This window comes from Lissotriton helveticus, chromosome 5_1 (genome assembly GCF_964261635.1).
Source record: "Lissotriton helveticus chromosome 5_1, aLisHel1.1, whole genome shotgun sequence".
Classification (NCBI taxonomy): domain Eukaryota; kingdom Metazoa; phylum Chordata; class Amphibia; order Caudata; family Salamandridae; genus Lissotriton; species Lissotriton helveticus.
This window is the reverse complement of record NC_136065.1, coordinates 379264747-379288392: the sequence shown is the minus strand read 5'-3', so window position 1 is coordinate 379288392 and position 23646 is coordinate 379264747. Positions and strand designations below refer to the sequence as shown.

The 23646-nt window shown below is 45.4% G+C and overlaps 1 protein-coding gene across 2 annotated transcripts in view; it reads left to right on the top strand.

Moving 5' to 3' along the window:
- EPHA2 (EPH receptor A2) overlaps window positions 1-23646 on the top strand; it is a 73287-nt gene that overhangs the window by 39932 nt on the left and 9709 nt on the right. For both annotated transcript variants that reach the window (XM_078642545.1, XM_078642546.1), the window contains exons 4-15: window positions 2969-3124; window positions 3882-4214; window positions 4707-4831; window positions 5319-5478; window positions 5913-6015; window positions 6461-6516; window positions 13246-13371; window positions 14126-14311; window positions 14709-14770; window positions 14934-15143; window positions 15920-16069; window positions 16509-16702. In XM_078642545.1, the coding sequence (XP_078498671.1) occupies window positions 2969-3124; window positions 3882-4214; window positions 4707-4831; window positions 5319-5478; window positions 5913-6015; window positions 6461-6516; window positions 13246-13371; window positions 14126-14311; window positions 14709-14770; window positions 14934-15143; window positions 15920-16069; window positions 16509-16702 (1861 nt within the window). The remainder of the gene's footprint in view (window positions 1-2968; window positions 3125-3881; window positions 4215-4706; window positions 4832-5318; window positions 5479-5912; window positions 6016-6460; window positions 6517-13245; window positions 13372-14125; window positions 14312-14708; window positions 14771-14933; window positions 15144-15919; window positions 16070-16508; window positions 16703-23646) is intronic.

Sequence of the window (23646 nt, the reverse complement as noted above, 5' to 3'; positions counted from 1 at the left end):
TGGTCGGAGTGGATCTGTCACAGCTAGTCCTGTGTTCACCCAGGTCTGATGAGGTTTTTCCGCTGGAGTCACAGATAGGTGGTTGCGTACCAGTGTTTGGTTGTTTACCAAGAGAGCGTATTTTTCTTTGATAACTTCTTCCCACGTGTTGTAGTTCCGTGAGAACGTGTGTGCGTGACGACCTGTGCTTGCATATTTGCTCACACCCTAGTTTAAGTCAGTCCTGGATCCTCCAGGCAGATTACCCTTAAGTCCAAGCTGATCCTTTCCTGGTTGCAGGGACAGTGACTAAGCAGCAAGTAGTTCCTAGTGCATGCTGGGAAAATGGAGCAGGAAGTGTTAGAGAGGATCCCCTTCTGTCCTCAGACACTTGCGTAGCAGGTGAAGTCACTTCCATACTATTGGTACTTGTTAATCAAAGGGAAATCAGTATCTCCTCTCGCGAACATGAGTACCTTGCTTGACACCGGACGGCAGTGTTACCCAATATATGGGCTTATGTGCCCTCTTTCATGGACCAGTGCATGAGCAGGAAGCAGATCATTGTATGTCAGAATTAGGTGACAAGGACTGCCTCTGCAAATCTGTATGGGGGGTGCAACAAACTGAAAATTGCACAAGATGAGGCTCCTTCTTTAAGATGATGGCTGAAGGTGGGACCTTTCGGAGCAGAGGGCATGTTATTTAGTTAATCACCAATTCTACTGTTTTACACTCCGAAATCCCAGGGATCCCTGCACGGGTGTGAATTTATGCCCTGTAAGAAGAGAGTTGATTAAGGAAGAACACCTCAAGTGACCTGAACATCTGAGGTTGAACATGGAGTGGAATAAACTGGAGCAAAATGGAGGTTGTTTCCCACTGTGGACATCGTCTGAAGCTCTCCCGAGTCTTATCCAGATATGGAGACCTCATTCTTCGCATTATTATCAAAACATCCTTTTCGGAGGGTTTCAGTCAGAGTGATGGGACCAGTTAAGTAGGCCAGAGGGCTAGTTACTTCTTAGAGGGTAAATATGAGGTTTTGTGCCCTGTTCTAGAAGCTACATTTCCAGGAGGATAAAGACATGTTGGTGGTAACAGTATAAATAGGGTAACCAGAATGGTGTACAGTTCAAATCAGTAATTGAAGAGGAGGGCTTCTTTCTGGACCCGTTGAATGACTCGACAGCTACACCGTGGAGTATTGCTTTCGTGTTTGGAAGTTCAGAAACTGTCTGCTCGTGGTTTGTTTGGTAGAAGCTGTTCTTCACGCTCCCCTCACCCCAGGCGCAGGCCACCCGTGACTGTGAGTGACAGGACTGTCCGAGAGGAAAACCTTGCCTGCCTTTGAAGAACTGGGAGGGAGCGATACCTCGCAAATGGTGTGGGGCTGGTGGTCAGTCCAAAAAAAGTGTGGCCATGTGCTGTGAAGTGACAGCTTCTCACAGGTTGGACAGTTAGTGACATTTTTGCTTCGCTGCCCAAGACCTGCACAGCTGAGAGAGTTTCCTGGCCAGGAAAGTACAGCCTCTAACCCGGAAGTGCTAGCGGGATCAGCAGGTCGCGTCCCTGTGCGGTTGTTCATTCTGGGGACGGATGGCGCAGTGAACACCGTGGTTGTCCCCTGGCCTCAGCCAGCTCCTGTCTTCGGAGTGTGGGGAGGGCGTTGTGCGCTCGAGCTGGGGGCAGGGTTTACAACAGGTTCTGTCTACTCCCCATTCAAACGGCTGAAAGGTAGGGGGTGTCGGGCCTTTTTTTTTTAAACTAGACCGAAGGGATGACACCCTCCCACCGGGCACCAGCTGTTACCTGCTGTGAGGAAAACTGCAGAATGTGACAAATTATTTTTAACTGGGCTTTTGGCCTGATTCCGTACCCCCAAAATAGCCTTTACAAATCATTGAATGGATCGGAAATTATACATTACTGACTATGCTACAGCCTGAGCCAGGTTCGCTTTTATCGACGTTAAAAGGGCAATAGACCTATGAGCTGGCAACGCCCTGTTCCCCCTCCTGTCCCGGCTGTACTTGAGAGGCAGACAAGTTGGTCTTTCTCTCGAACTGTCACTCCCTATTCTGGTGCAAGAACTCGGCCCACTGCCTTGTATTGAAAACGTCTTACGTCAGGGCGCTCCCCTGTGGTGAGTGGGTTAAATAAGGTTAAATAAGGCTCTGTCCGGCTTCTGTAGTGGCGAGGCGTAGCTTCCTTAAAGAAAAAAAAATTGTTTTAAGCGCACTAATAAAATCTAAAATGTGTCTTATTATTGAATAATGACATTTGTGTTTATTGCCCTGCGGGGATTTCTGCACTGTTTCTATACAAGCGACTGCTCTTCAAACAGACCGCTTTTCTCATGAATACTTCACCCCTTGTGGATGCAGCTGTAACCAGAAAATATGCAGCGATTGTCAATAATGCTTTTAGAAAGACAACCCTGGGCTGCAGCTAATGTAAACTGTAGGGAATGTCATCATCGCACTCCCTTCATTGAAGCCTAAGACCTGTTCCAGCTCAGGGCAAGACTACCAGACTCCTCGGGTGCCACCAGCAGGAGGCGCCTTACAATGTAAGTCACAGGTTTCCAGTGTCACGGCGGGGCTACACATTTAATTTGGTCTAGAGCAGTAACAGTCACTGCACCGACCCTGTTTGTGGGCATACCAGAGCTTTTATGTTTTATTAATGTATGTTCATCAATATGTTATTTTTATACTGTTAATTCTTACGCTTCTCGTGCAAGAGAAAATCAATAAAAATATCTAGTCATAAATATGAACAGTGACACAGTTAAAATACTTGTTTCGTAGTGAAAATATTTCATGCTGAATTTATGTAGTGCGAGCTCCATCCCAGGTGGATGCTTCCTGATGTACATAGGCATTCTGTGCTCACCCAGGGTTAAAGGTCGGCTTGAATGACCATGGCATTGAATCTAATGTGATGTTCATCATTGCCCTAAGACTGTCACTTTCTCTCTCCATAGCCTGTCCTCCCAGTCACTTCAAGGCGGATGCGTCTGACAGTGCCTGCCTGAAGTGCCCGCTGCACACCCTGCCCTCTGCCTCTGGTGCCACATCCTGCCCATGTGAGGAGGGCTACTTTAGAGCTGCCGGGGATCCGCTTTCGTTTCCATGTACTCGTAAGTGCTTTCTTTTTTCCAGTTTTCAGTTTGTTACACTCCGCTGTCCCCATCGTCTAGACTGCGGTGGAACAGTCCCAGGACCTCCTATCTAAAGCATATTTATTGCTGTGAAATGGCCTTCTCTTTCTGTTGCTTCTGTGCTTTTTTTATTTTCTATTTTGAGCTCCACTCTTCGGTCCGCTGTTTGGGACTCCTACTTGGTCTTTGGCACCCTTCTGCTTGATACTTTGCTTTCTTCTGCATACTCTCTGGCGCTCATTCCGCTTACCCTCTGGCGCTCATTCCGCTTGCCCTCTGGCGCTCATTCCGCTTGCCCTCTGGCGCTCATTCCGCTTGCCCTCTGGCGCTCATTCCGCTTGCCCTCTGGCGCTCATTCCGCTTGCCCTCTGGCGCTCATTCCGCTTGCCCTCTGGCGCTCATTCCGCTTGCCCTCTGGCGCTCATTCCGCTTGCCCTCTGGCGCTCATTCCGCTTGCCCTCTGGCGCTCATTCCGCTTGCCCTCTGGCGCTCATTCCGCTTGCCCTCTGGCGCTCATTCCGCTTGCCCTCTGGCCCTCTTTCCGCCTGCCCTCTGGCCCTCTTTCCGCCTGCCCTCTGGCCCTCTTTCCGCCTGCCCTCTGGCCCTCTGCCCACCTACCCTGTGGCACTCTTCACGCTTGGCCGTATTGGCTGTTGCGTTTTTGGGTAAAGCTTTACTGTCCCGCTTTTGATTTGGGCTACGTCTCAGTATGACTTTTACCCTCTTCTCTCTTTAGGTCCCCCATCACCCCCACATGGTGTAATCGCTGTTGGTTTGGGTGCCAAGGTAGACCTGAAGTGGTCTCCTCCACGTAGCTCTGGTGGCCGTAAGGACGTAACGTACACAGTCACCTGTGAGCAGTGCCGATCTGATGCTCGGGAGTGCTACCCTTGCGATTCCAGTGTGCGCTACTCCGAGACACCACAGGGACTAAAGGAGACCACATTGACAGTCTTCGATCTGGAGCCCTATGTGAATTACACCTTCACCGTAGAGGCGCGTAATGGCGTGTCTAGCTTCACCAACAGTCGCAGCATGGGCACCGCCAGCATCAGCGTCAACCAGACAGGTAAGAGACGGAGAGACTCCTGTCGCCATACCCTTTGTTATCGCCCACCCCTGTGATCCCTCACCCCTAGATTGGAGCAGGCTCCTATGTTGATGGTGACTGGGAGCTTATGTCCAGGCTTTAACATTCGAGCACCTCCTGCACACGCAGCACGTCAAGGGTTCGTGGATCCCAGAGGAGTTGTATGTGCAGATGCAGATTGGTGTGTTCGAGTGAATTCATGGTGTTTTGGTTAAGGATTATCCTGTGACCCTTGCGTCACAGGCGTTCCTGAAACAAATGAGCGCATTTTGAGATTTGTGATATTAATTTAGTTAATTTTACTAAATGAACTCAGACAGTGGACAATAATAATTTATTAAATGAAACATCTGATCTGGACAGCTGGTATCCTTATGACACGGATTCTTATATTCATCCTAGCTAGAGTTGTGTGAGGTGTCTGTACCTGTTGCAGCAGCCATTTTAACCTCTTCATTGTTCGTTGACCAGAGCCCCCCAGGGTGACGTCGGTGAATCTGGAGAGCCGCAGCAGCAGCACCCTCAGCCTGTCCTGGATAGTACCTCAGCGGCAACTGGGCCGTGTCTGGAAGTATGAGGTCAACTATAGCAAGAAGGTAAGAGAGGGGTCCACTCCAGAGAGGTGTCCTAAGTCCTTGTTGCAAATTGCCCCCCTTCTCACCCGCCTGTTCTCGCTGATCCACCCGTGGGTGCAGAACTATATGCCCTTCTTCACCTACACAGGACACCAGATTCTTTTTTTTGTTCCCTGTACTAAATTAGGTATTGTCCCAAAATAATAAAGGGAACACCCAAGCAAAGCTGTTTTCTTTATCTGTCTATCTAACCTATTTCATCAGAGTACTCCCCAGGTTTGCTGGACAACACAGCTCAGCTTTAAAAAAAATTAAATGTATTTTCAGGCTTGGAATAAGCACCATAACAACACAGAAGCCAAAGCACAAGTAATTCACATGACATGCAGTATGTGGCAATCTTTCCCTGGTCACACATTTTTATATCTTGAGTTTGAGCCAGCCCTGCTGGAACATCAATTTGCTTTTTGGCTTTCTCAGTTCCTTAATCTCCTCTTTTCCCCCCCAGCATGATGAAAACAGCTATTCAGTACTTCGATGTGAGGGCACTTCTGTTACCATCTCCAAGCTGGCCGCAGGGACCACATATGTGGTGCGCGTCCAGGCGCTTACCCAGGAGGGTCAGGGCACCTTCAGTAAGGAGCATGAGTTCCACACTTTGAGCGAAGGTAAGTAGCTGGGACTGTCCATATTACTTTTATGTGACCAGTTGATGGCTTTGCTGCACTCGATGAAGAAAATGTGTAATAAAGCAGGCTGCATTTTTGTATGTTACTTATTTATTGTGTGACTTAGTATTGGAGTGGGCTTTCATTTGTAATGTTTTCTTCCTTCACACAAGGAGCAGAAAAAGTGCCTATAATGAACAGATAACGGTTTTGCCAGGCTGTTGTATTTGGGCTTAATCCCTGTTCTCCATTTCTTGTCAAATGTGGATTTACTGAGTGCGATTGAAAATTCACTGTCTCATTGTTTCCTCATAAAGGGTCTGGGTTTTGGGGTCTGCTTGTAAAGGGTCTGGGCGTGAGTTTTTTTCACTGCTTTTGGCCAAGTCTGTAGTCCCACCGAGTGACGATCATGGTTTTGTTTTTTATCTCTCCAGCAGCCTCCAGTGGGATGGGTATGTCGGCGTCCATCGGCGGGGCAGTGGCGGGTGTCCTCGTGCTAGCCGTGATAGTGGGTGCTGTCATCTGCTTCCACCGCAGGTAGGTGAAGCCAGGGACTGGCGCTGACCTATATTCCCTTCTGGGTCTACCTCCCACCTGCATGCCTCTCCCAGCCAATGTTCCAAAACAGCCCTATTCTGAAACTCTTCTCTTCCTCTGGCAGCCTCACCCCACGACTCTGAAGACCCCTGTTGCACCCTTTTGCCTTCTTCCTGCTGTTTGCCTATGTCCCTCTTCACTACTTGTTTTCCCACCTATCTCTCCTTCGCGTTTTCGACACCTGCGTCTTTGCTCCCCAATGCACATCCACGTCTTCCATCCAGTCTGGCCACGATGAAAGTAGGATGCGAGCATCAGACCATAGAAGGTCAAAGATCACTAAGGCAGGATTGTGTGGAAACACTACTCCTTACCTAGTGATCAACCGTTTAGAGGAGATTTTTCACCCGTCTCATCCTCACTTGCTCTCCTTTTTTTTCCGCAGGAGGAGGATGTCGCGGGCTAGGCAGTCGCCAGAGGACGTACGTTTCTCAAAATCTGGTAAGTGTGAGGTGTGACATTTGAAGAGGCTGGGGGTAGCCCCTTGGAATAGTGCCCACCACCTTCAGTACACGTGGCCCAACATTGGGGGAATGTTCATGATGGAATCTGTTACATGATGCTGTTATATACCACTCAAGACGTGTCATAGTAGTAGGTTATTCATATCCAGGCCCGGTGCTCATTTGTCCCCCTTCATTTTTTTTATTTATTTATTTATTTTGAGAGTTTTATATAGCGCGAACAAGATCTTTGCAGATAACAGAGCGCTTTACAAAGGCAGGTGGAGGGTAGGGGAACAAGGGGGCATAGTAGGGAGGTAGATCAATATGATCATGTACATAGCACCAATATAGTATATAACATAGTACCAATATAATGTATAGTACAGGTATGAGGTAGCAGGCATAGTTGGAGCGTAGGTCATCAACAAGTTCATGTACATAGCACCAATATAGTATATAACATAGTACCCATATAACGTATAGTACAGGTATGAGGTAGCAGGCAAAATTGGAGCGTAGGCCATCCACACGCTGTAAATAATACAGAGTAATATTATTATACAAAATAGTATGTATAGTACGCATAGTACAGGTATGAGGTAGCAGTGCATAGTTGGAGCGACGGCCATCGAAACGCTGTAAAAATAAAGGACTAAAATACGTCAAAGCACACGTGCATAGGAATATATAGGCAATATCATAACACAATACTGGTAATACTGTTCTTAATGTAAATCAAGCGGAATTGTTCAAGTGTATTTAGCCATAAGGATACTTTTGACTTCTTTCTTAAAAAGAAGGGAGGAAGAGATGAGCCTCGTTTCAGGAGGAAGTGCGTTCCAGATCCTGGGCGCCATACCAGAGAAGGAGCGTTTGTAGGTTTTTTCCTTCCGGAATCTTTGCGGTTTCAGCAGAAGATTGTTCGTGCTCCTGGTAGTTCTGGACCCACCAGAGATTGTCAACTTATGAGTGAGGTAGCTGGGTGATTTCAAGTGTATAGCCTTGTGCGTCATGCAGGCAATTTTCAGCTGAATTCTGGCTTCCAGAGGCAGCCAGTTCAAGGCTTTGAAGTCAGGAGAGATATGCGAATGCTTTTTTGATCCAGTGATGAGTCTTGCTGCCGCATTTAGTGACGCTCTTAGGGGTGCAGTTGTCGTTAGGGGGAGGCCGCAGAGGGCCACGCTGCCATAGTCTATGCGAGGGATGACTAGAGCTTGTACTGCTGTTTGGAAGTCTTTTGCTGGGAGGAAGGGTTTCAGTTTTCTCAAGGTGTTTATTTGGAAGTTCGCCCCCTTAGTAGCCTTGCTGATATGCTGCTGCATGCTGAGGTTGGTGTCTAGTGTTATGCCTAGGGATTTAGCTGAGTCCACGATGGTCGGTTGGACATTGAGTGCTGTTAGGTGCTTAAGCCATGTTTGTGCGGAAGATATTTTCGTGGGAGGTGAGATTAGGAGGAACTCAGTCTTCATAGCATTGAGTTTGAGGTGGTTGTCAGCCAACCAGGATTGGGTGCTTCTGATCGTTGAATTCAGACTCAGGATGTCTTTGGGGGATTGTAACTTGAGGTATATTTGAGTGTAATCGGCGTACATGTGAAAGTGTACATTGGATGCTTGTAACAGAGTGGTGAGAGGTTCCATAACTAGGTTGAACAAAGTAGGGGATAAGCAGGATCCTTGAGGGACGCCTAACGATACCGGTACTGGGGAAGACATTAGGTTTTTGCTCTTGAATTTTTGAGACCTGTTGTGTAGAAAGGAAGTGAACCAACGAAGCACAGTCCCAGATAGGCCCATTCTTGATTTTAGGAGTTCGAGTAAGCTCTCATGTTTCACTGTGTCGAATGCCGAAGAGAGATCAAGAAGGATGAGGAGGCAGGTATTGTTTTGATCTAAGATTTGGATGGCGTCGTCAATAATGTGAGTCATAGCGGTTTCAGTACTGTGCCCTGCTCGGAAGCCTGATTGGTGTGGGTTGAGGAGATCAAACTGTTCTATGTGCTTTGTCATTTGCAGTTGGACGCATTTTTCTAGCAGCTTGGCGAGAGTGGGAATGTTGGTAATCGGACGGTAGTTGTTTAGATCGGTGGGGTCGGCTGTTGGTTTCTTCAGTAAAGGTGTAACTTGTCCAACTTTGAGGGAGTCCGGGATGGTTCCTTGTTGTAGTGAACTATTGATAATTTTAGTCCAGAGTGGGAGTAGCAGAGGGATGAAGTCTTTTACGGCGTTAGCAGGAAGAGGGTCAGTGAGGTGATTGGATGGTTTTAGAGTGCTGAGTATTCTGCCAATTTCTCCTTCAGAGTAGGTGTCAAAGGATGACCATGTCGCATTGTTTTTTAGTTCAATGGGTGTTATGCAGTTGGGTATTGAGTACAGGCTTGCGTCATTGCGGAGGTCGCTCTTTATATTGTCAGTTTTATTGTTGAAGAAAGCTGCGAAATCTTCACAAGAAGGGGTAGTGCTGATAATGTCGACAGCTGGGGGTTGTTCCTTAGATTGAGATCGGATTAGTTCGAACAATTTACTTGGACGGTTTTTAGATTGGTCTAGCTGGATTCTGAAGAACTCTGACTTTGAGCGTTTTATTTTCCTGAAGTATGCATTTCTCTTTTTCCTAAGAGTTTTGAGATGCAATGTCGAGGGAATTGATCTCCAGGTACGCTCTGCCGATCGCATAGCCCGTCTCTCTTCATTGAGACTCCCGTTGTACCAGGGGTTGGATATCTTCGTGGATACTCTTTTCAATTGCATTGGAGCGGCCTCATTGATTATTGTGGCCATGGAGTTGAGATAGTGGTCAGTTAGGACCAGCACGTCCGAGGTGTCGGTAGGGGGGAGTAGGAGATTGCAGCTGTTGGGGGGTAGAGAGTTTGGATTGAGTTTCCTCATGCCTCTTTTCCAGACTTTGGGCATGGCGTATTGCACCGGGATGAGTTTTACCTTTTCCTTGATGATGAATGTTATAATATGGTGGTCTGACCAGTCACAAGGTTGTATTGAGTCGAGTTGAGTGGTGCCTTCTTTGGAAATGACCAGGTCGAGGGTCGAGCCTTTGTCGTGTGTCGGAGTGTTGCAAATTTGAGTGAGGTCAGAGGCGGTAAGGAAACTTTTGAGGCTATTAACTACTGCGTCACTGCCATCATTCCAATGGAGATTGTAGTCACCAAGGTAAATTTGTGTGTGTAGCCGTCCTGCGTTGATTAATATTGTGTCCATGAGTTGTTGGGAGAAGACGAGGTTGTCCCCCGGGGGGTGGTACATGATGTGTAACGAGCATACAGGTTTATTCTCACTGGTGACACCAAGGCAGAAGTATTCACAGAGGTAAGAGAAGGGGCAGTGACTTTATTAATAGAGAGGTTGCTCTTGTAAATGCAGGCGATTCCGCCACCTGTCTTGTTGGGCCTGTCAAGTCTAGTGATGTAGTAGTTGGGGGGGACTAGGATATCCATGATAGGATTGGAGGATTCGGTTAACCATGTTTCAGTTAGTATGGCCAGGTCAAGGTTCCTAGACAGGATGAGGTCAGCGACCTCCGTCGAGTGTTTTTGGGCCGATCTACAGTTGAGAAGTGTGCATTTGAGACTGGGGGTGCAGGGGGAGGTGGAGGGTCCCGTAGTGAGAGGGACTTTAGTGAGGTTGTTGGGAACAGAGCCTCTGTTGCTATACGTGGGGTGCCTACTGGGGTTGGAGAGAATCGTAGAAATGGACATTTGCGTGGTGGCTAAGCTGTTTTGGGTTGCCGGGACATATGTGCTGAGTAGGGTGTGTATGTCGCGGTCCGAGAGAGTCTTGATAGCGTGCTGGGGGCGGTTGGCGGTATTGCGAGAGGGGATAGAGGTCCAATGTAAGGGGCGGTTAGGAAGTGTCTTGATAGTGCGCTTAGGCCTGTTGGAGGTATTGCGAGAGGGGATAGAAATCCCATGTAAGGGGTGCCTAGGATGTGGGGGGGTGTTGTTAATTCGTTGACATGTGGTCGTGCGGGGGGGTGCGGGAGGAGTAATTCTTTGAGCGAGTGGAGCTCTTCTTTCACTTGGAGGAGGGTGGTCATGATTATATCCAGCGTGACGTTGGGAGTGGGGTTAGAGTTATTGGAAGGGTAATCAGCGACAGGCGGGGTGAGGCAGATGCGGGACGAGGCAGATGCGGGACGAGTGGAGACTGGTCGTTGCGGGGGGGGCAAGTGTAGTGATGGGGAGTGAGAGTGGGGGGAGAGATGTTGAGGGGGGAGTGGGGACCAGGAGTGGAGGGGGGGCTAAGGGTGGGGGGAGTGAACTGTTGAGGGAAGAGTGGAGGCTTGGAGTGGCGGGGGGGGGATATGTTAAGGGTGGGGTGTATGTCTGGCCTGGGTTGAGTGCCGAGCATACGGCGGGCGCTGATGAGGGGGGAGTGAAGGCTCGGAGTGTCGGGAGTGCAGGGATTGGGGGGGGAGATGTCGAGGGAGGGGTGTATGTCAGTATTTCTTTGAGTGGGGGTGGGGGGGGAGATGTTGAGGGAGGGGTGTAGGTCTGGAGTGCGTTGAGTGCAGAGACTGGAGGGCGCGCCGTTGAGTGAGGAGTGCGGGCTAGGAGTGGCGGGAGTGCAGGGAGTGAGTAGGGAGATGTTGAGGGAGGTGTGTATGACAGGAGTTGTTTGAGTGCAAAGAGTAGGGTGGGGGGTGTTGAGGGAGGAGTGGGGGCCAGGAGGGGGGGCGCAGGGAGTGGGGGGAGAGAGGACACGGGTGGGGGGGGCTAGGTGCGGCGCGGGTGTAGGGAGTGGCGGAGAGATTGGAGGGGTAATTGGGAAGGCATAGAGTCGCGTTGTGAGGGTCAGAGGCGGTGGGTCGTTCTGAGACGTTAGTTGGAAGTGAGGAGTTCTGGTTCAGTTGTATTGGGGTATGAGTGGAGGGCCGCCGATTTGAGAGGTGCTCTTTGAAAGTGGGGAACAGGTCGTCTAGTAGTTCCAGGTTCCTGTCTGTGGCTTGAATTAGAACAATCCCGTTATTGTAAATAGTAATGGCTGTACTGCCAGGGAAGCGTTTGGATGGAGCGATGGAGAGTGATAGTCCATGAGCGGATTTCCTGATGGTGGAGACGTTGAGCAAGGCCTGGAAGGTTTTTCTCCATTGAGCTCTACGTGCGGTGTGGAAGATGATATCGGTGTTCAGGGATCCCTTAACCGGAGAGAAGTAGGTGTCGGCAAAGGGTCTTTCAGGGTGGGACCTCAGGAGGTTGTGTTTAAAGCGTTTAGCGGCTTTTTTTGTGAGTGCGGGTGGGTAGATTATTTTAAATGTGTGATTGCCGCAGTGATCCATGTTAGGAAGGTGCAAGGTGGGTGTGGGAGATTGAGCAGAGGAGATGTGCAGGATCGCAGATAGATGCAGACAAAATGTTACCAATGCCTGTAGACGGTATGTTACATAGGTCAAAAGAGGCAACTGCAGACCATATGTTACAGGTGTCGGAAAGGGCACTAGTGGGACAATATGTTACATGGGTCACAGGAGATAGCTGCAGACCATATGTTACAGGTACAGAAGAGGCACTAGTGAGTGAGCTAAATATGTATTAGCAACTAGGTGCATTATAAGCATAAAAAGCGATGGGAGCAGCATACATAGGTATATAACTATATATATAAACAATCAGCTATGCGTATAATACTGCTGAAATATTGTAGCAAAAACATATGTCCACTGCAATTTAATGCGTCAGGTGACCACCTTCATTGCCCACACCTTGCTTGTGGCAGTCGTGTGAGATTGCATTTTAAGAGTCCACACTTACTGATGACAGATATAGCTGTATTTAGGGTCCGATGGCTAATTGGGCCATTGCATCCACTACACATCTGTCTTTGACCTTCTAATCACAGATTAGAATCCCGGTGGGGTCCACTGAGCCTTCCATTCCCCCAAAGTCAAAGCAATGAGTTTCATTGAGTTGAATAAAATCCGTTTTTTTTTTTTTTACACAAAGATGCTCATGAGGGCAATGTTTACAAATTAACATGTTGTAGCCAGAGTTATTCCGCCACTGGAACATATTCATTTAGCATTGGTTTTAAACATGTTAAAATTGAAACGAACCACTGAGAAACCCAACCTAGAGCAGAACGTGCCCCAGTATTGATCTACTACCAGGCTTATAGCTGCATGTGCTGTGGTCTCTGTTCAGTATCAACCTTGTTTAGTCTGTGGTTGCCACCTCACTTTGTCGAATTTGTATAGCGTGGTTTTTCGGGTAAAAACCTTTGTTGCGGTATGTGTTAGTCCTTTGGAATCCTAGACTAAAGCTCCCAGCACAAATATGGCCGTCAGATGAAAGCCCAGGATTGTAAGCGCACTGTCCAGCTTATGTTTGATGCAACTCAAGGTCAAGGTCTTCTCTCACAGCACCTACCCTGGTGTTCGGATCTTGCAGTGCAAGTCCTAGAAGTATTGCCCGATGACTATTGCGTTCAGGGCTCCTTGTGTGTGCCTTTCTTGCTGGAAGTGCCCTATAAATGGGAGAGTATAGGTCTCTTGCAAGCACCCTTTTTAAAGAATGTGAAGTGAAAAAGGTGGGATACCTGGCCTATATATTGGCTGTATCACAGAACAGTCGGTGATGGCATGATAACTGGATTTTGCTGCCCTCCCAAGCTCTCACATGAGGGCCCTTGGGTTAGCAAGATATGGGGCACATGTATAACTGATATGTCTGCAATCTGCAAGTATTAATTGTATTTCTCTCTTCCCCTACAAGAACAATTGAAACCTTTGAAGACGTACGTTGACCCCCACACATATGAAGACCCCAACCAAGCCGTTCTGAAGTTCACCACTGAAATCCAACCCACCTGTGTTACCCGTCAGAAGGTGATTGGTGCAGGTAAAGCAGACCATGGTCATTGTACTCTCCCCCTTTGTTGCTGTAATGGTTGTTTGTACTTCTGATCCTCTTGTATGCCAGGAGTGCACTGTTACAGATTGCAACCTTCTGGTGAAGCACCTCCGTCCTGGACAGTATCCTTGACCTGCTACTCTTGTGCCATGCCCTACTCACCCCTGTGAAGCACAATGATATTGTCATTTTAGTACCCCGGCGCGCTTCTTCCAGCCCTCCGTAATCTTGCCCTCCGTAATCTTGCCCTACATCTCCACCCTGCTATTCACAATGTCCATCCCTCTGCAGATAGGGAAGTTTGCACATGCAGAGCTTTAGAATTTCTGTTTTTCAAAGTCTGGTGGTGCAGTCCAGGGCACTGCTCTTAGTATCGGGGGACGGAGAATCGGTCTTTGTTATGGGAGTAAGCCCGGAAATTACTTTGCGTGAAGCCCTTCTAGTTCTTGTGGATGCAGAGCTCGAAGACCACTCGTGGTATATAGACCCCCAGTCTCATAGTGGCTTCATTAAAGTATGCGTGGGACAGTTAGAGTTCAGTGTCAGAGTAGACGTTTGGCTGTATTTGGGTTGCTCTAACTATGTCTGTGAAGAGGAATTGTGGTGTGTGAATAATGATGGTTTGACAGCATGGGGTGATCCGATTTAGATGCGGACTGTCAGATTAGATAGGAAGACGTCTGCCAACTCTTTTCTTCACCAGCTGTGCCATCTACTTACCCTCCCTCCTTGCCTCCACAAGGTGAATTTGGAGAGGTGTACAAGGGGATTCTGAAGCTGCCAGGGAAGAAGGAGACACCGGTGGCCATCAAGACCCTGAAGGCGGGGTACACAGAGAAGCAGCGCATAGACTTCCTGAGCGAGGCCAGCATCATGGGGCAGTTCAGCCACCACAACATCATCCACCTGGAGGGCGTGGTTTCTAAATGTAAGTGCAGCCATCTTCTATGTGCCTTGCTATTCAGTAAAGCAATCTTGCCAGTGCCTTGTTATTCTATGTTCTGCCCATGCAGCATATTCACATTGATCTGGCAGCCTGCCCTTCACTATCTTACCATCACCCCCCCAGCATATCACTGAACCTCCCTGGCATCTCTCTGACCTACTCCCATTTCATGTACCCAAGGCCAGCTGACTGCCCCACCCTAGTACCTCACTGACCCCTTGTGCCACTAGCCATTTCTTGTATACTCCCTATGCATATTTTCGCTGCTCTTGTCCTTGTTGTCCCCAAGCGTTGCAGACTCTTCCTCACTGCTTTTCACCTTTAATAAAAGTGCCACAATGACCCTGAATATCCCTAATCTTTGACCCTTTGTCCTCAGATAAGCCTATGATGATCATCACAGAGCATATGGAGAATGGTGCCCTCGACAAGTTCCTTCGGGTATGTGCCGCAGCCATTTTTTTAATTTGGCGTATGTGTGTGTTTGTGTATAGGTTCCTCTGTGATACTATGGGCAGTGGTACGCGGTAAAGGATCATTGGTGAGGATGTGTAGTACAGGCTGCATGTAAGTTTCCTTCTCATAGTTCTTTTCCACTTTGCAGGACAACGATGGTGAATTCAGCGTCCTCCAGCTCGTGGGCATGCTACGTGGCATTGCTGCTGGCATGAAGTACCTCTCTGATATGAACTACGTGCACAGGGACCTCGCTGCCCGCAACATCTTAGTGGACAGTCAGTTGGTGTGCAAAGTCTCAGACTTTGGCCTTTCACGCGTCCTGGAGGATGACCCTGAAGCTACATACACAACAAGCGTGAGTACCGTGGTTTGTTGCTCGCCTAGAAGCAGAATTCTGCCCATCTCTGAGCTCTTTGATTGGAACAGTTGCCCTTGAGAACCTAGAATCGCTGGCTATCTCAGGTTTGATAATTTACAGCAAAGATAATTTACAGATACAGGACATGAAGTGTCTACTATGTTGTGACTCTCGGGTATGCCACCAGGAAGCCAATTCATATTAGTGAATTGAGGACCCAACCTACCATTCCAGGTTTGCTACCACCTACTTTAAGGGACTCCAGAACTCAACCATGCTTTAGGTTGTAGACCGGTTTCCTCCTCATTTTCAAGAGTTCAAGCATTTTTTCGGACCCACAGTGTGCCACCAATGCTCTGTAAGTGACTTTGTACATGTAGTGGGTCCGCTATGCAATCACTTTTACGTCCCCTTGTTAGTATGGGGGATGTTTTCATAAAGTTTGCAGTATCTTTAGGAGCTCATGGGTTGACTTAAGTTGGCATAATTTATTTTGTTGGATGGCTGGGCTGACTTTCTGCCAGGGGAGATTCTGTGTGAGTGAGAATACCAGTTGACATTAAACAACCTGCCCTTTGCTGCACTAGGTCACAGCACTTGAGAAAATCAAAGCATGGTGTTATTTGTTACACTACTGGCAGTTTGACAGTGTAACATGCACGACGCAGCTGGGAGGTGGTGATCGGAAGAGAAGGGTCTGATCATTGTTTTTTTTTGTTTTTTTTCTTCTGCATTCCCTTCCGTGTTTTCACTTGCTCTTTTCCTTTCCACAGGGCGGAAAGATTCCAATCCGCTGGACCGCTCCAGAAGCCATCTCTTACCGCAAGTTTACGTCAGCCAGTGACGTGTGGAGCTATGGCATCGTCATGTGGGAGGTGATCTCCTACGGGGAGCGGCCCTACTGGGAGCTGTCCAACCACGAGGTAGGTTCCATAGGAGTCTTAGAGGTTGGTGGGTAGCGCCAATCTAAACTGATTTCTGGACCTAGTTTTTAGAGCATTCCTTGTAAATTTCGGAAAAGTGCTTTGCTCTTGGTGTGCTCCTTTGTGAAGTGGGAGGGCTGAGATTTTTTTTATTTGTACCTGCATGAAAAGTAAGTGTTTGATGTGGGGGGGTGTTGAGCTGAACTGTTCCTCTATGAAATTCAACCATCTGTAGAACCATAAACAATAGAAGGAAATAGATATTAGAACTTGGCAGTAGAACTAAGGCTGTAACCAACAGGTGACTGAGGCAGGAAGTGTGATGGTGAACAAGGAATTACTTTACAGGGGCAAAGAGGGAAGCTAGTGCCTTTATAATGAAAAGGTACCACCACGTTGTTTTTCTTTTTCTTAAATGTACTATATTTTTCTAACTCAGGTGATGAAGGCTATCAACGAGGGATTTCGGTTGCCAGCTCCCATGGACTGCCCGTCTGCCATCTACCAGCTCATGATGCAGTGCTGGCTTCAGGATCGCAGTCGGCGCCCCAAGTTCCCCGATATAGTCAGCCTCCTGGACAAGCTCATTCGGGCACCCGACTCCCTCAAGACCATGGCTGACTTTGATCCCAGGTATGCACTCGTAGGGCTCTGTGGCTTGGGGAAAGTGTAAACTAATTTCCAATGACCGGCTTTGGCCTTTTGGTTGCCTGGGTGGTTCTATAAACTCAAAGAACATATTGTTTGTGGGCCAGGGTGTTTTTGGTGCTTATTTTTTATCATTTGCGGGTTATCTGGGGGCTGGACGGGAGTAAACTGCTTAGTTGAGAGTAAGAGATCTGTACTTTTTCAAAGGTAGGGGCCATACACGCCTCATAATTTACAGCTATTTTCTAATTGCCTAGCCCAACATAAGGGGTCAGTCGCCTCTGTTTGCTGGGTTGATGGTTATAATTTGCAAACTGGATATAATGCTTGTCACTCACCGTAGCAAAGAGTTTCTGGCTGGTGTGTGCTTACAAGCCCTGTGCAGACTGAGTTTCCTTACTCTGCCCCGAGGAGTGAGTAAAGCTAGAGTAAGAGAGCTTAAAACCAGCTGACGGCAGACTGGAAGTTTGTGGTTACAGAGGTGTGTGGATCGAGGGTTGGTGAGGAGCGGGGCAGGGGCGTTTCTCTTTCCTGTTTACCAGTAATATAACCTAGATCTTATCCCTGGGATTAAAGCTTTCTTCTCGGAGTTTCTGCTGCTGGTGAGTAAGTTATAGAGGGGAAAAATAAAGAGCTTAAGTTAAGCTGAAGCTGGCGGAGGCTGCACCTTGGACATCAATTCAGTTTATCACATATCTTTTGTTTCTATATATAAAGCCTTTCTAATATAGACGTTCCCTCCCCCCTGGGTCTGTTGTCTCTGCCCAGAACATCAGTTCCTTTGCTCTCTTGTTTTTTTCTATCCAGTAGTGAGAAGGATGTGTTTGTTTGAGTCTCTTTACATGCACAGGCTGGTTTTGTCTGGCACTGTGCTGTTTAAGCAATTTGGTCCTATTAAAAATCCTAATGTAATCAATGTTACTCTTTGAAGGGTAGCGAGTGTATGCATTTCTGTCCTTATCTGGCCCAGATTTCACTGTCCATTTTGGCTGCACTGAGCACGTGCTGGCCGTGTGAAAGCTTCAACTTGTTTTCATGGGCCCACTTCTTCTTAATGAAGTAAACTGACCGCGTAGAACTAGACATTTCCTTCCAGCTGCTTGTTTGTTGCGTGTTTCAAGGCGGAATGAGCTTTAAAGCGATTAGCATTCCCTATGTTGCTGTTTAAATGAGAATCGGTTTGCCACCATCTCCGCACACTTCACTGTTGCAGTGTCGTGAATCTGTTCCCACAGATGACATTTTTCGGGCATGTGATATTTAAAAAAAATAATTCTATTTTACCATATTTTGTTTTTGGAAATCCTGGAAATTAAAGTCTTGTCCCCTGTCTGAATAAATTAACAAGCATTTGCAATGCAATAGGTCTCGCATTAGGAAAGTTTGAGCTATTGGTATTGTAAATTACAAATGTTTTATTTATGTGTTGGTTTTGAAAATAGCAAAATTAATAGCTTTGTCATTTACAATGCCAATACTTTTAACTTTCGCAAATGTGACACGTATAGCATTTGTAATGCAACATGTTTTGTATTTACGTAACTTAGATGTATTGATATTACAAATAAAAATGGCTTTTAATTTTTTTAAATAATTAATACTTAAATAAAAGTTATTGTAATTTATAATAGCAACAGCTTAAACTTTTGTAAATAACTTTTGTGAAGATTATGTTCAGTGTATTTTATTGTGAGGAAAATCCAAGAACAGAAGTGAAATATTAACATCTTTCTGTGACATTTGTAATAAAGCTTGAAACATTGAGAGAACATATTTGAACCAGTTGTTGTTGAATGGTTGCACAGATTGATGCTGTGGTGGCGCTGAATGATGTGGTGGCGAGGAGTGATGCTTTGGCGTTCAGTGAAGCTGTGGTAGCGCATAGTAATGTTGTGGTGCCCCTGAGTGATGCTGTGGTGATGCGGAGTGAGGGCGATAGACATATAGATAGAGTGAGGGCGATAGATAGAGGGCGATAGATAGATAGATAGATAGATAGAGTGTGATAGATAGAGTGAGGGCCATAGATAGAGTGAGGGCGATAGAGTGAGGGTGATATATAGAGTGAGGGCGATAGATAGATAGATTGATAGAGTGAGGGGCGATAGATAGAAAGAGTGAGGGGCGATAGATAGAAAGAGTGAGGGCGATAGATACAAAGAGTGAGGGCGATAGATACAAAGAGTGAGGGCGATAGATACAAAGAGTGAGGGCGATAGATACAAAGAGTGAGGGCGATAGATACAAAGAGTGAGGGCGATAGATACAAAGAGTGAGGGCGATAGATACAAAGAGTGAGGGCGATAGATACAAAGAGTGAGGGCGATAGATACAAAGAGTGAGGGCGATAGATACAAAGAGTGCGGGCGATAGATACAAAGAGTGAGGGCGATAGATACAAAGAGTGAGGGCGATAGATACAAAGAGTGAAGGCGATAGATTGATAGAGTGAGGTGCGATATTTAGATAGAGTGAGGTGCGATATTTAGATAGAGTGAGGTGCGATATTTAGATAGAGTGAGGTGCGATATTTAGATAGAGTGAGGTGCGATATTTAGATAGAGTGAGGGCGATAGATAGATAGATAGATTGAATGTGATAGATAGATAGAGTGAGGGTCGATAGATAGATAGATTGACAGAGTGAGGGGCTATATATAGATGGAGTGAGGGGCTATATATAGATGGAGTGAGGGGCTATATATAGATGGAGTGAGGGCGATAGATAGATGGAGTGAGGGCGATAGATAGATGGAGTGAGGGCGATAGATGGATAGAGTGAGGGCGATAGATGGATGGAGTGAGGGCGATAGATAGATGGAGTGAGGGCGATAGATAGTTAGAGTGAGGGCGATAGATGGATAGAGTGAGGGCAATAGATAGAGTGAGGGCGATAGATAGAGGCCGATTGATAGATAGATAGATAGATAGATAGATAGAGTGAGGGCGATAGATAGATAGATAGATAGAGTGAGGGCGATAGATAGATAGAGTGAGGGTGATAGATAGAGTGAGAGGGATGGATAGATAGATAGATAGAGTGAGGGTGATAGATAGAGTGAGGTAAGATAGATAGGGATCACTGACATAATATCGAGGGACATAATATCGAGTAGCACAAATATCGTTGACAAAATATCGACAGACAGAATATCAAGTTTGTATCTACAAACAGGTAAGTACAAAAATATCGACTACAACATATCGTTTACAAAAATATAGTTTATTAAAATATCGACTTTATTAAAAACAGTGTTAAATTAATATTAAAAATTAATTACTAAAATATACTTAAAAATACTTTAATTACCTTATAATAATTAAATAATTAATGAAAGTTATTAAAAAAAATTACAATCATATTTGTTAAAACAACATATATATATATATATAGTAACATAATATAATTACATAATAATCAATATTATTACCGTAGGATAGCAGAAGTGTAAAAATTACTATTCCCACTCCAGAGAGTGCAACAGTAGGAAAAGCGTTGGATAGCGTAGGGGTACAAATTACTATTCCCACTCCAGTGAGTGCAACAGTAGGGAAAGCGGTGGATAGCGTACGGGTAAAAATTACTATTCCCACTCCAGTGAGTGCAACAGTAGGGAAAGCGTTGGATAGCGTAGAGGTAAAAATTACTATTTCCACTCCAGTGGGTGCAACAGTAGGGAAAGCGTTGGATAGCGTAGGGGTAAAAATTACTATTCCCACTCCAGTGGGTGCAACAGTAGGGAAAGCGTTGGATAGCGTAGGGGTAAAAATTACTATTCCCACTCCAATGAGTGCAACAGTAGGGAAAGCGTTGGATAGCGTAGGGGTAAAAATTACTATTCCCACTCCAAAGAGTGCAACAGTAGGGAAAGTGTTGGATAGCGTAGGGGTAAAAATTACTTTTCCCACTCCAGTGGGTGCAACAGTAGGGAAAACATTGGATAGCGTAGGGGTAAAAATTACTATGCCCACTCCAAAGAGTGCAACAGTAGGGAAAGCGTTGGATAGCGTAGGGGTAAAAATTACTATTCCCACTCCAAAGAGTGCAACAATAGGGAAAGCATTGGATAGCGTAGGGTTTAAAATTACTATTCCCACTCCAAAGAGTGCAACAGTAGGGAAAGCGTTGGATAGCGTAGAGGTAAAAATTACTATTCCCACTCCAGTGGGTGCAACAGTAGGGAAAGCGTTGGATAGCGTAGGGGTAAAAATTACTATTCCCACTCCAGAGAGTGCAACAGTAGAGAAAGTAAATACTTCATATGTTATTTAAAAAAATATAAATTAATATCTATAAAAAATTATTTAAAGTAATTACCAATTTAATATAATATAACAATTAATCAATTAAAATTACAAATTAAAATTAATTATTACTATTAGTTACCTATTAATCCAAATTAATTACAAATTAAAAATTAATTAATTAACAATTAAAACTTATTTAACATTTATTTCAAATTAAATACAATTAAATAAATTGAATTATTTAATTATTTATAAATAAATTACTTCCCACCCTATTCCCCTATAAACCCACAACCCGCTACAGAAAATAAATTAGTAAAATTAACATAATTAGCAATAAAAAAATAAAATAAAATTAATTGTCAATTAAAATTTAATTAATTACCCATTAAAAATTAATTAACAATTAATTCAAAACAAATACCAATAAATATTTTTACATATTTAATTAATTATAATTAAATTACTTCCCACCCAATTCCCCTATAAACCCACAACCCGCTACAGAAAATAATTTAGTAAAATTAACATAATTAGCAATTAATCAATTAATTAAAATGAATTGCCAATTAAAATTTAATTAATTACCAAATATTAATTAATTAACAATTAATTAAAAATGAATACCAATAAATACATTTACATATGTAATTAATTATATTTAAATTACTTCCCACCCTATTCCCCTATAAACCCACAACCCGCTACAGAATTTAACTATGCAAATATTACAAAAACAAATTTCATTATTTAAAATTAATTATAACATAAATACACAATTTTCACACATATAATAACATAAAAAACACTATAAAAAATTCGATACTATTAGAAATTCGATAATTTTATTAACCTATATTATATACTTCGATATTTTAACTTTCTATATTTTTAAAATTCGATATTAAATTACTTACCTTAAAAACGATATTTTTGATGTCTATATTCTGTCCATTCGATATTTTGTCCAGTCTATATTTTGAACTCGATATTATGTCCATTCGATATTTTGTAGTCGATATTATGTCTGTTTACCGATAGATAGATAGAGTGAGGGCAATAGATAGATAGATGGAGTGAGGGCGATAGATAGATAGAGTGAGGGCAATAGAGAGATAGAGTGAGGGCGATAGAGAGATAGAGTGAGGGCAATAGATAGATAGAGTGAGGGCGATAGAGAGATAGAGTGTGGGTGTGGGGTTGTGTGTGTGGGAGGGGTTGTGTGTGTGGGGGTTGTGTGTGTGCGGTGTGTGTGTGGGTGTGTGTGTGTGGGGGTGTGTGGGGGTGTGTGTGTCTGTGTGTGGGTGTGTGTGTGTGGGTTTGTGTGTGGGGGGTTATGTGTGTGTGGGGTTGTGTGTGTAGGGGGGTTGTGTGTGTAAGGGGTTGTGTGTGTAAGGGGTTGTGTGTGTAAGGGGTTGTGTGTGTAAGGGGTTGTGTGTGTAAGGGGTTGTGTGTGGGGGGTTGTGTGTGTGTGGGTTGTGTGTGTGGGGGGTTGTGTGTGGGGTTGTGTGTGTGGGGTTGTGTGTGTGGGGGGGGGTTGTGTGTGTGGGGGGTTGTGTGTGTGGGGGGGTTGTATGTGGGGGGGGGTTGTGTGTGGGGGGTGTTGTGTGTGTGGGGGGTTGTGTGTGGGGGGTTTTGTGTGTGGGGTTGAATTATCATTCAACTTGCAACCAAGCAGCTTCTGTTCACAAGCTTGAAAGCAGCAGTTACATAAATCGGGAGCTGCAGCATGCCCATGGCTTGCCAGTGCATGTTGCAAATGAAACTAAGCATAATGTGTCCCGTCACACCTTCTTGATTCAGAATACAGCAGTGCACGATGTAATAATTAATGCTGCCTGAAAAATCATTCATCTAACAAAGAATGTGTGACAATAGATAGGTATAAAAAAACTTTCATAAATAGATGATTGATTTGAATAAAAAAAGATACAAACTGTAAGTTATATGTTAGAACTACACAGCACTGTAATAAGACCACTGGAGAGTCTCCTTGTCTGCTGTGTAGATGTTTACAACCTGCAGGCCAAAGATGAGGGAAGTGGAGGAGCAAAACCGAGAGAGAAAGAATGGAAGAAGGAATGGCAGATGGAGCTCAAGTGGGAGAGTGAGTGACAGAGAAGAGAGAGCGAGAGGAGAGAGATGAAAGGGGAGAGAGAGAGTCAATGAAGGGGATAGAAATAGAAAGAGAGAAAGGGGGGACAGAGAATATAGGGGGAAAAGATAGAGAGAGAGAGAGATAGAGGAGAGAGAATGAAGGAGAGAGAGAATTAGAGAGGAGAGAGAGAGAAAGAGAGATAGAAAAAGAGAGGGGGCAAAGCTAAAACAATGCCAACATTTTTTTTCAGGGACATCATATGTAGCAAATAAAGAACCCAAACGCACACATTTGGGAACCCCAAATATTCCTAAATACTGCCATGTAAAATGCAGCTCTGCATGTCAGCGCCTAGTGACGGGTCACGCGCCTGGAAAAGCTCACAGAGGGGGTGAATGGGTGCCACAGAGAGAAATTAAACGAAAGGACGCGAACAGATAACCCAGGCTTTTGATAGAGGGGAAACAGCTAAATCAATGCGCCTATTGCCTGTCTTTGTGAGATGCGCCGTCTGTGGTTCCTGTCTGTGTGAGATGCGCCCCCTGTTGTTCCAGTCTGTGTGAGATGTGCCCCCTGTTCCTGTC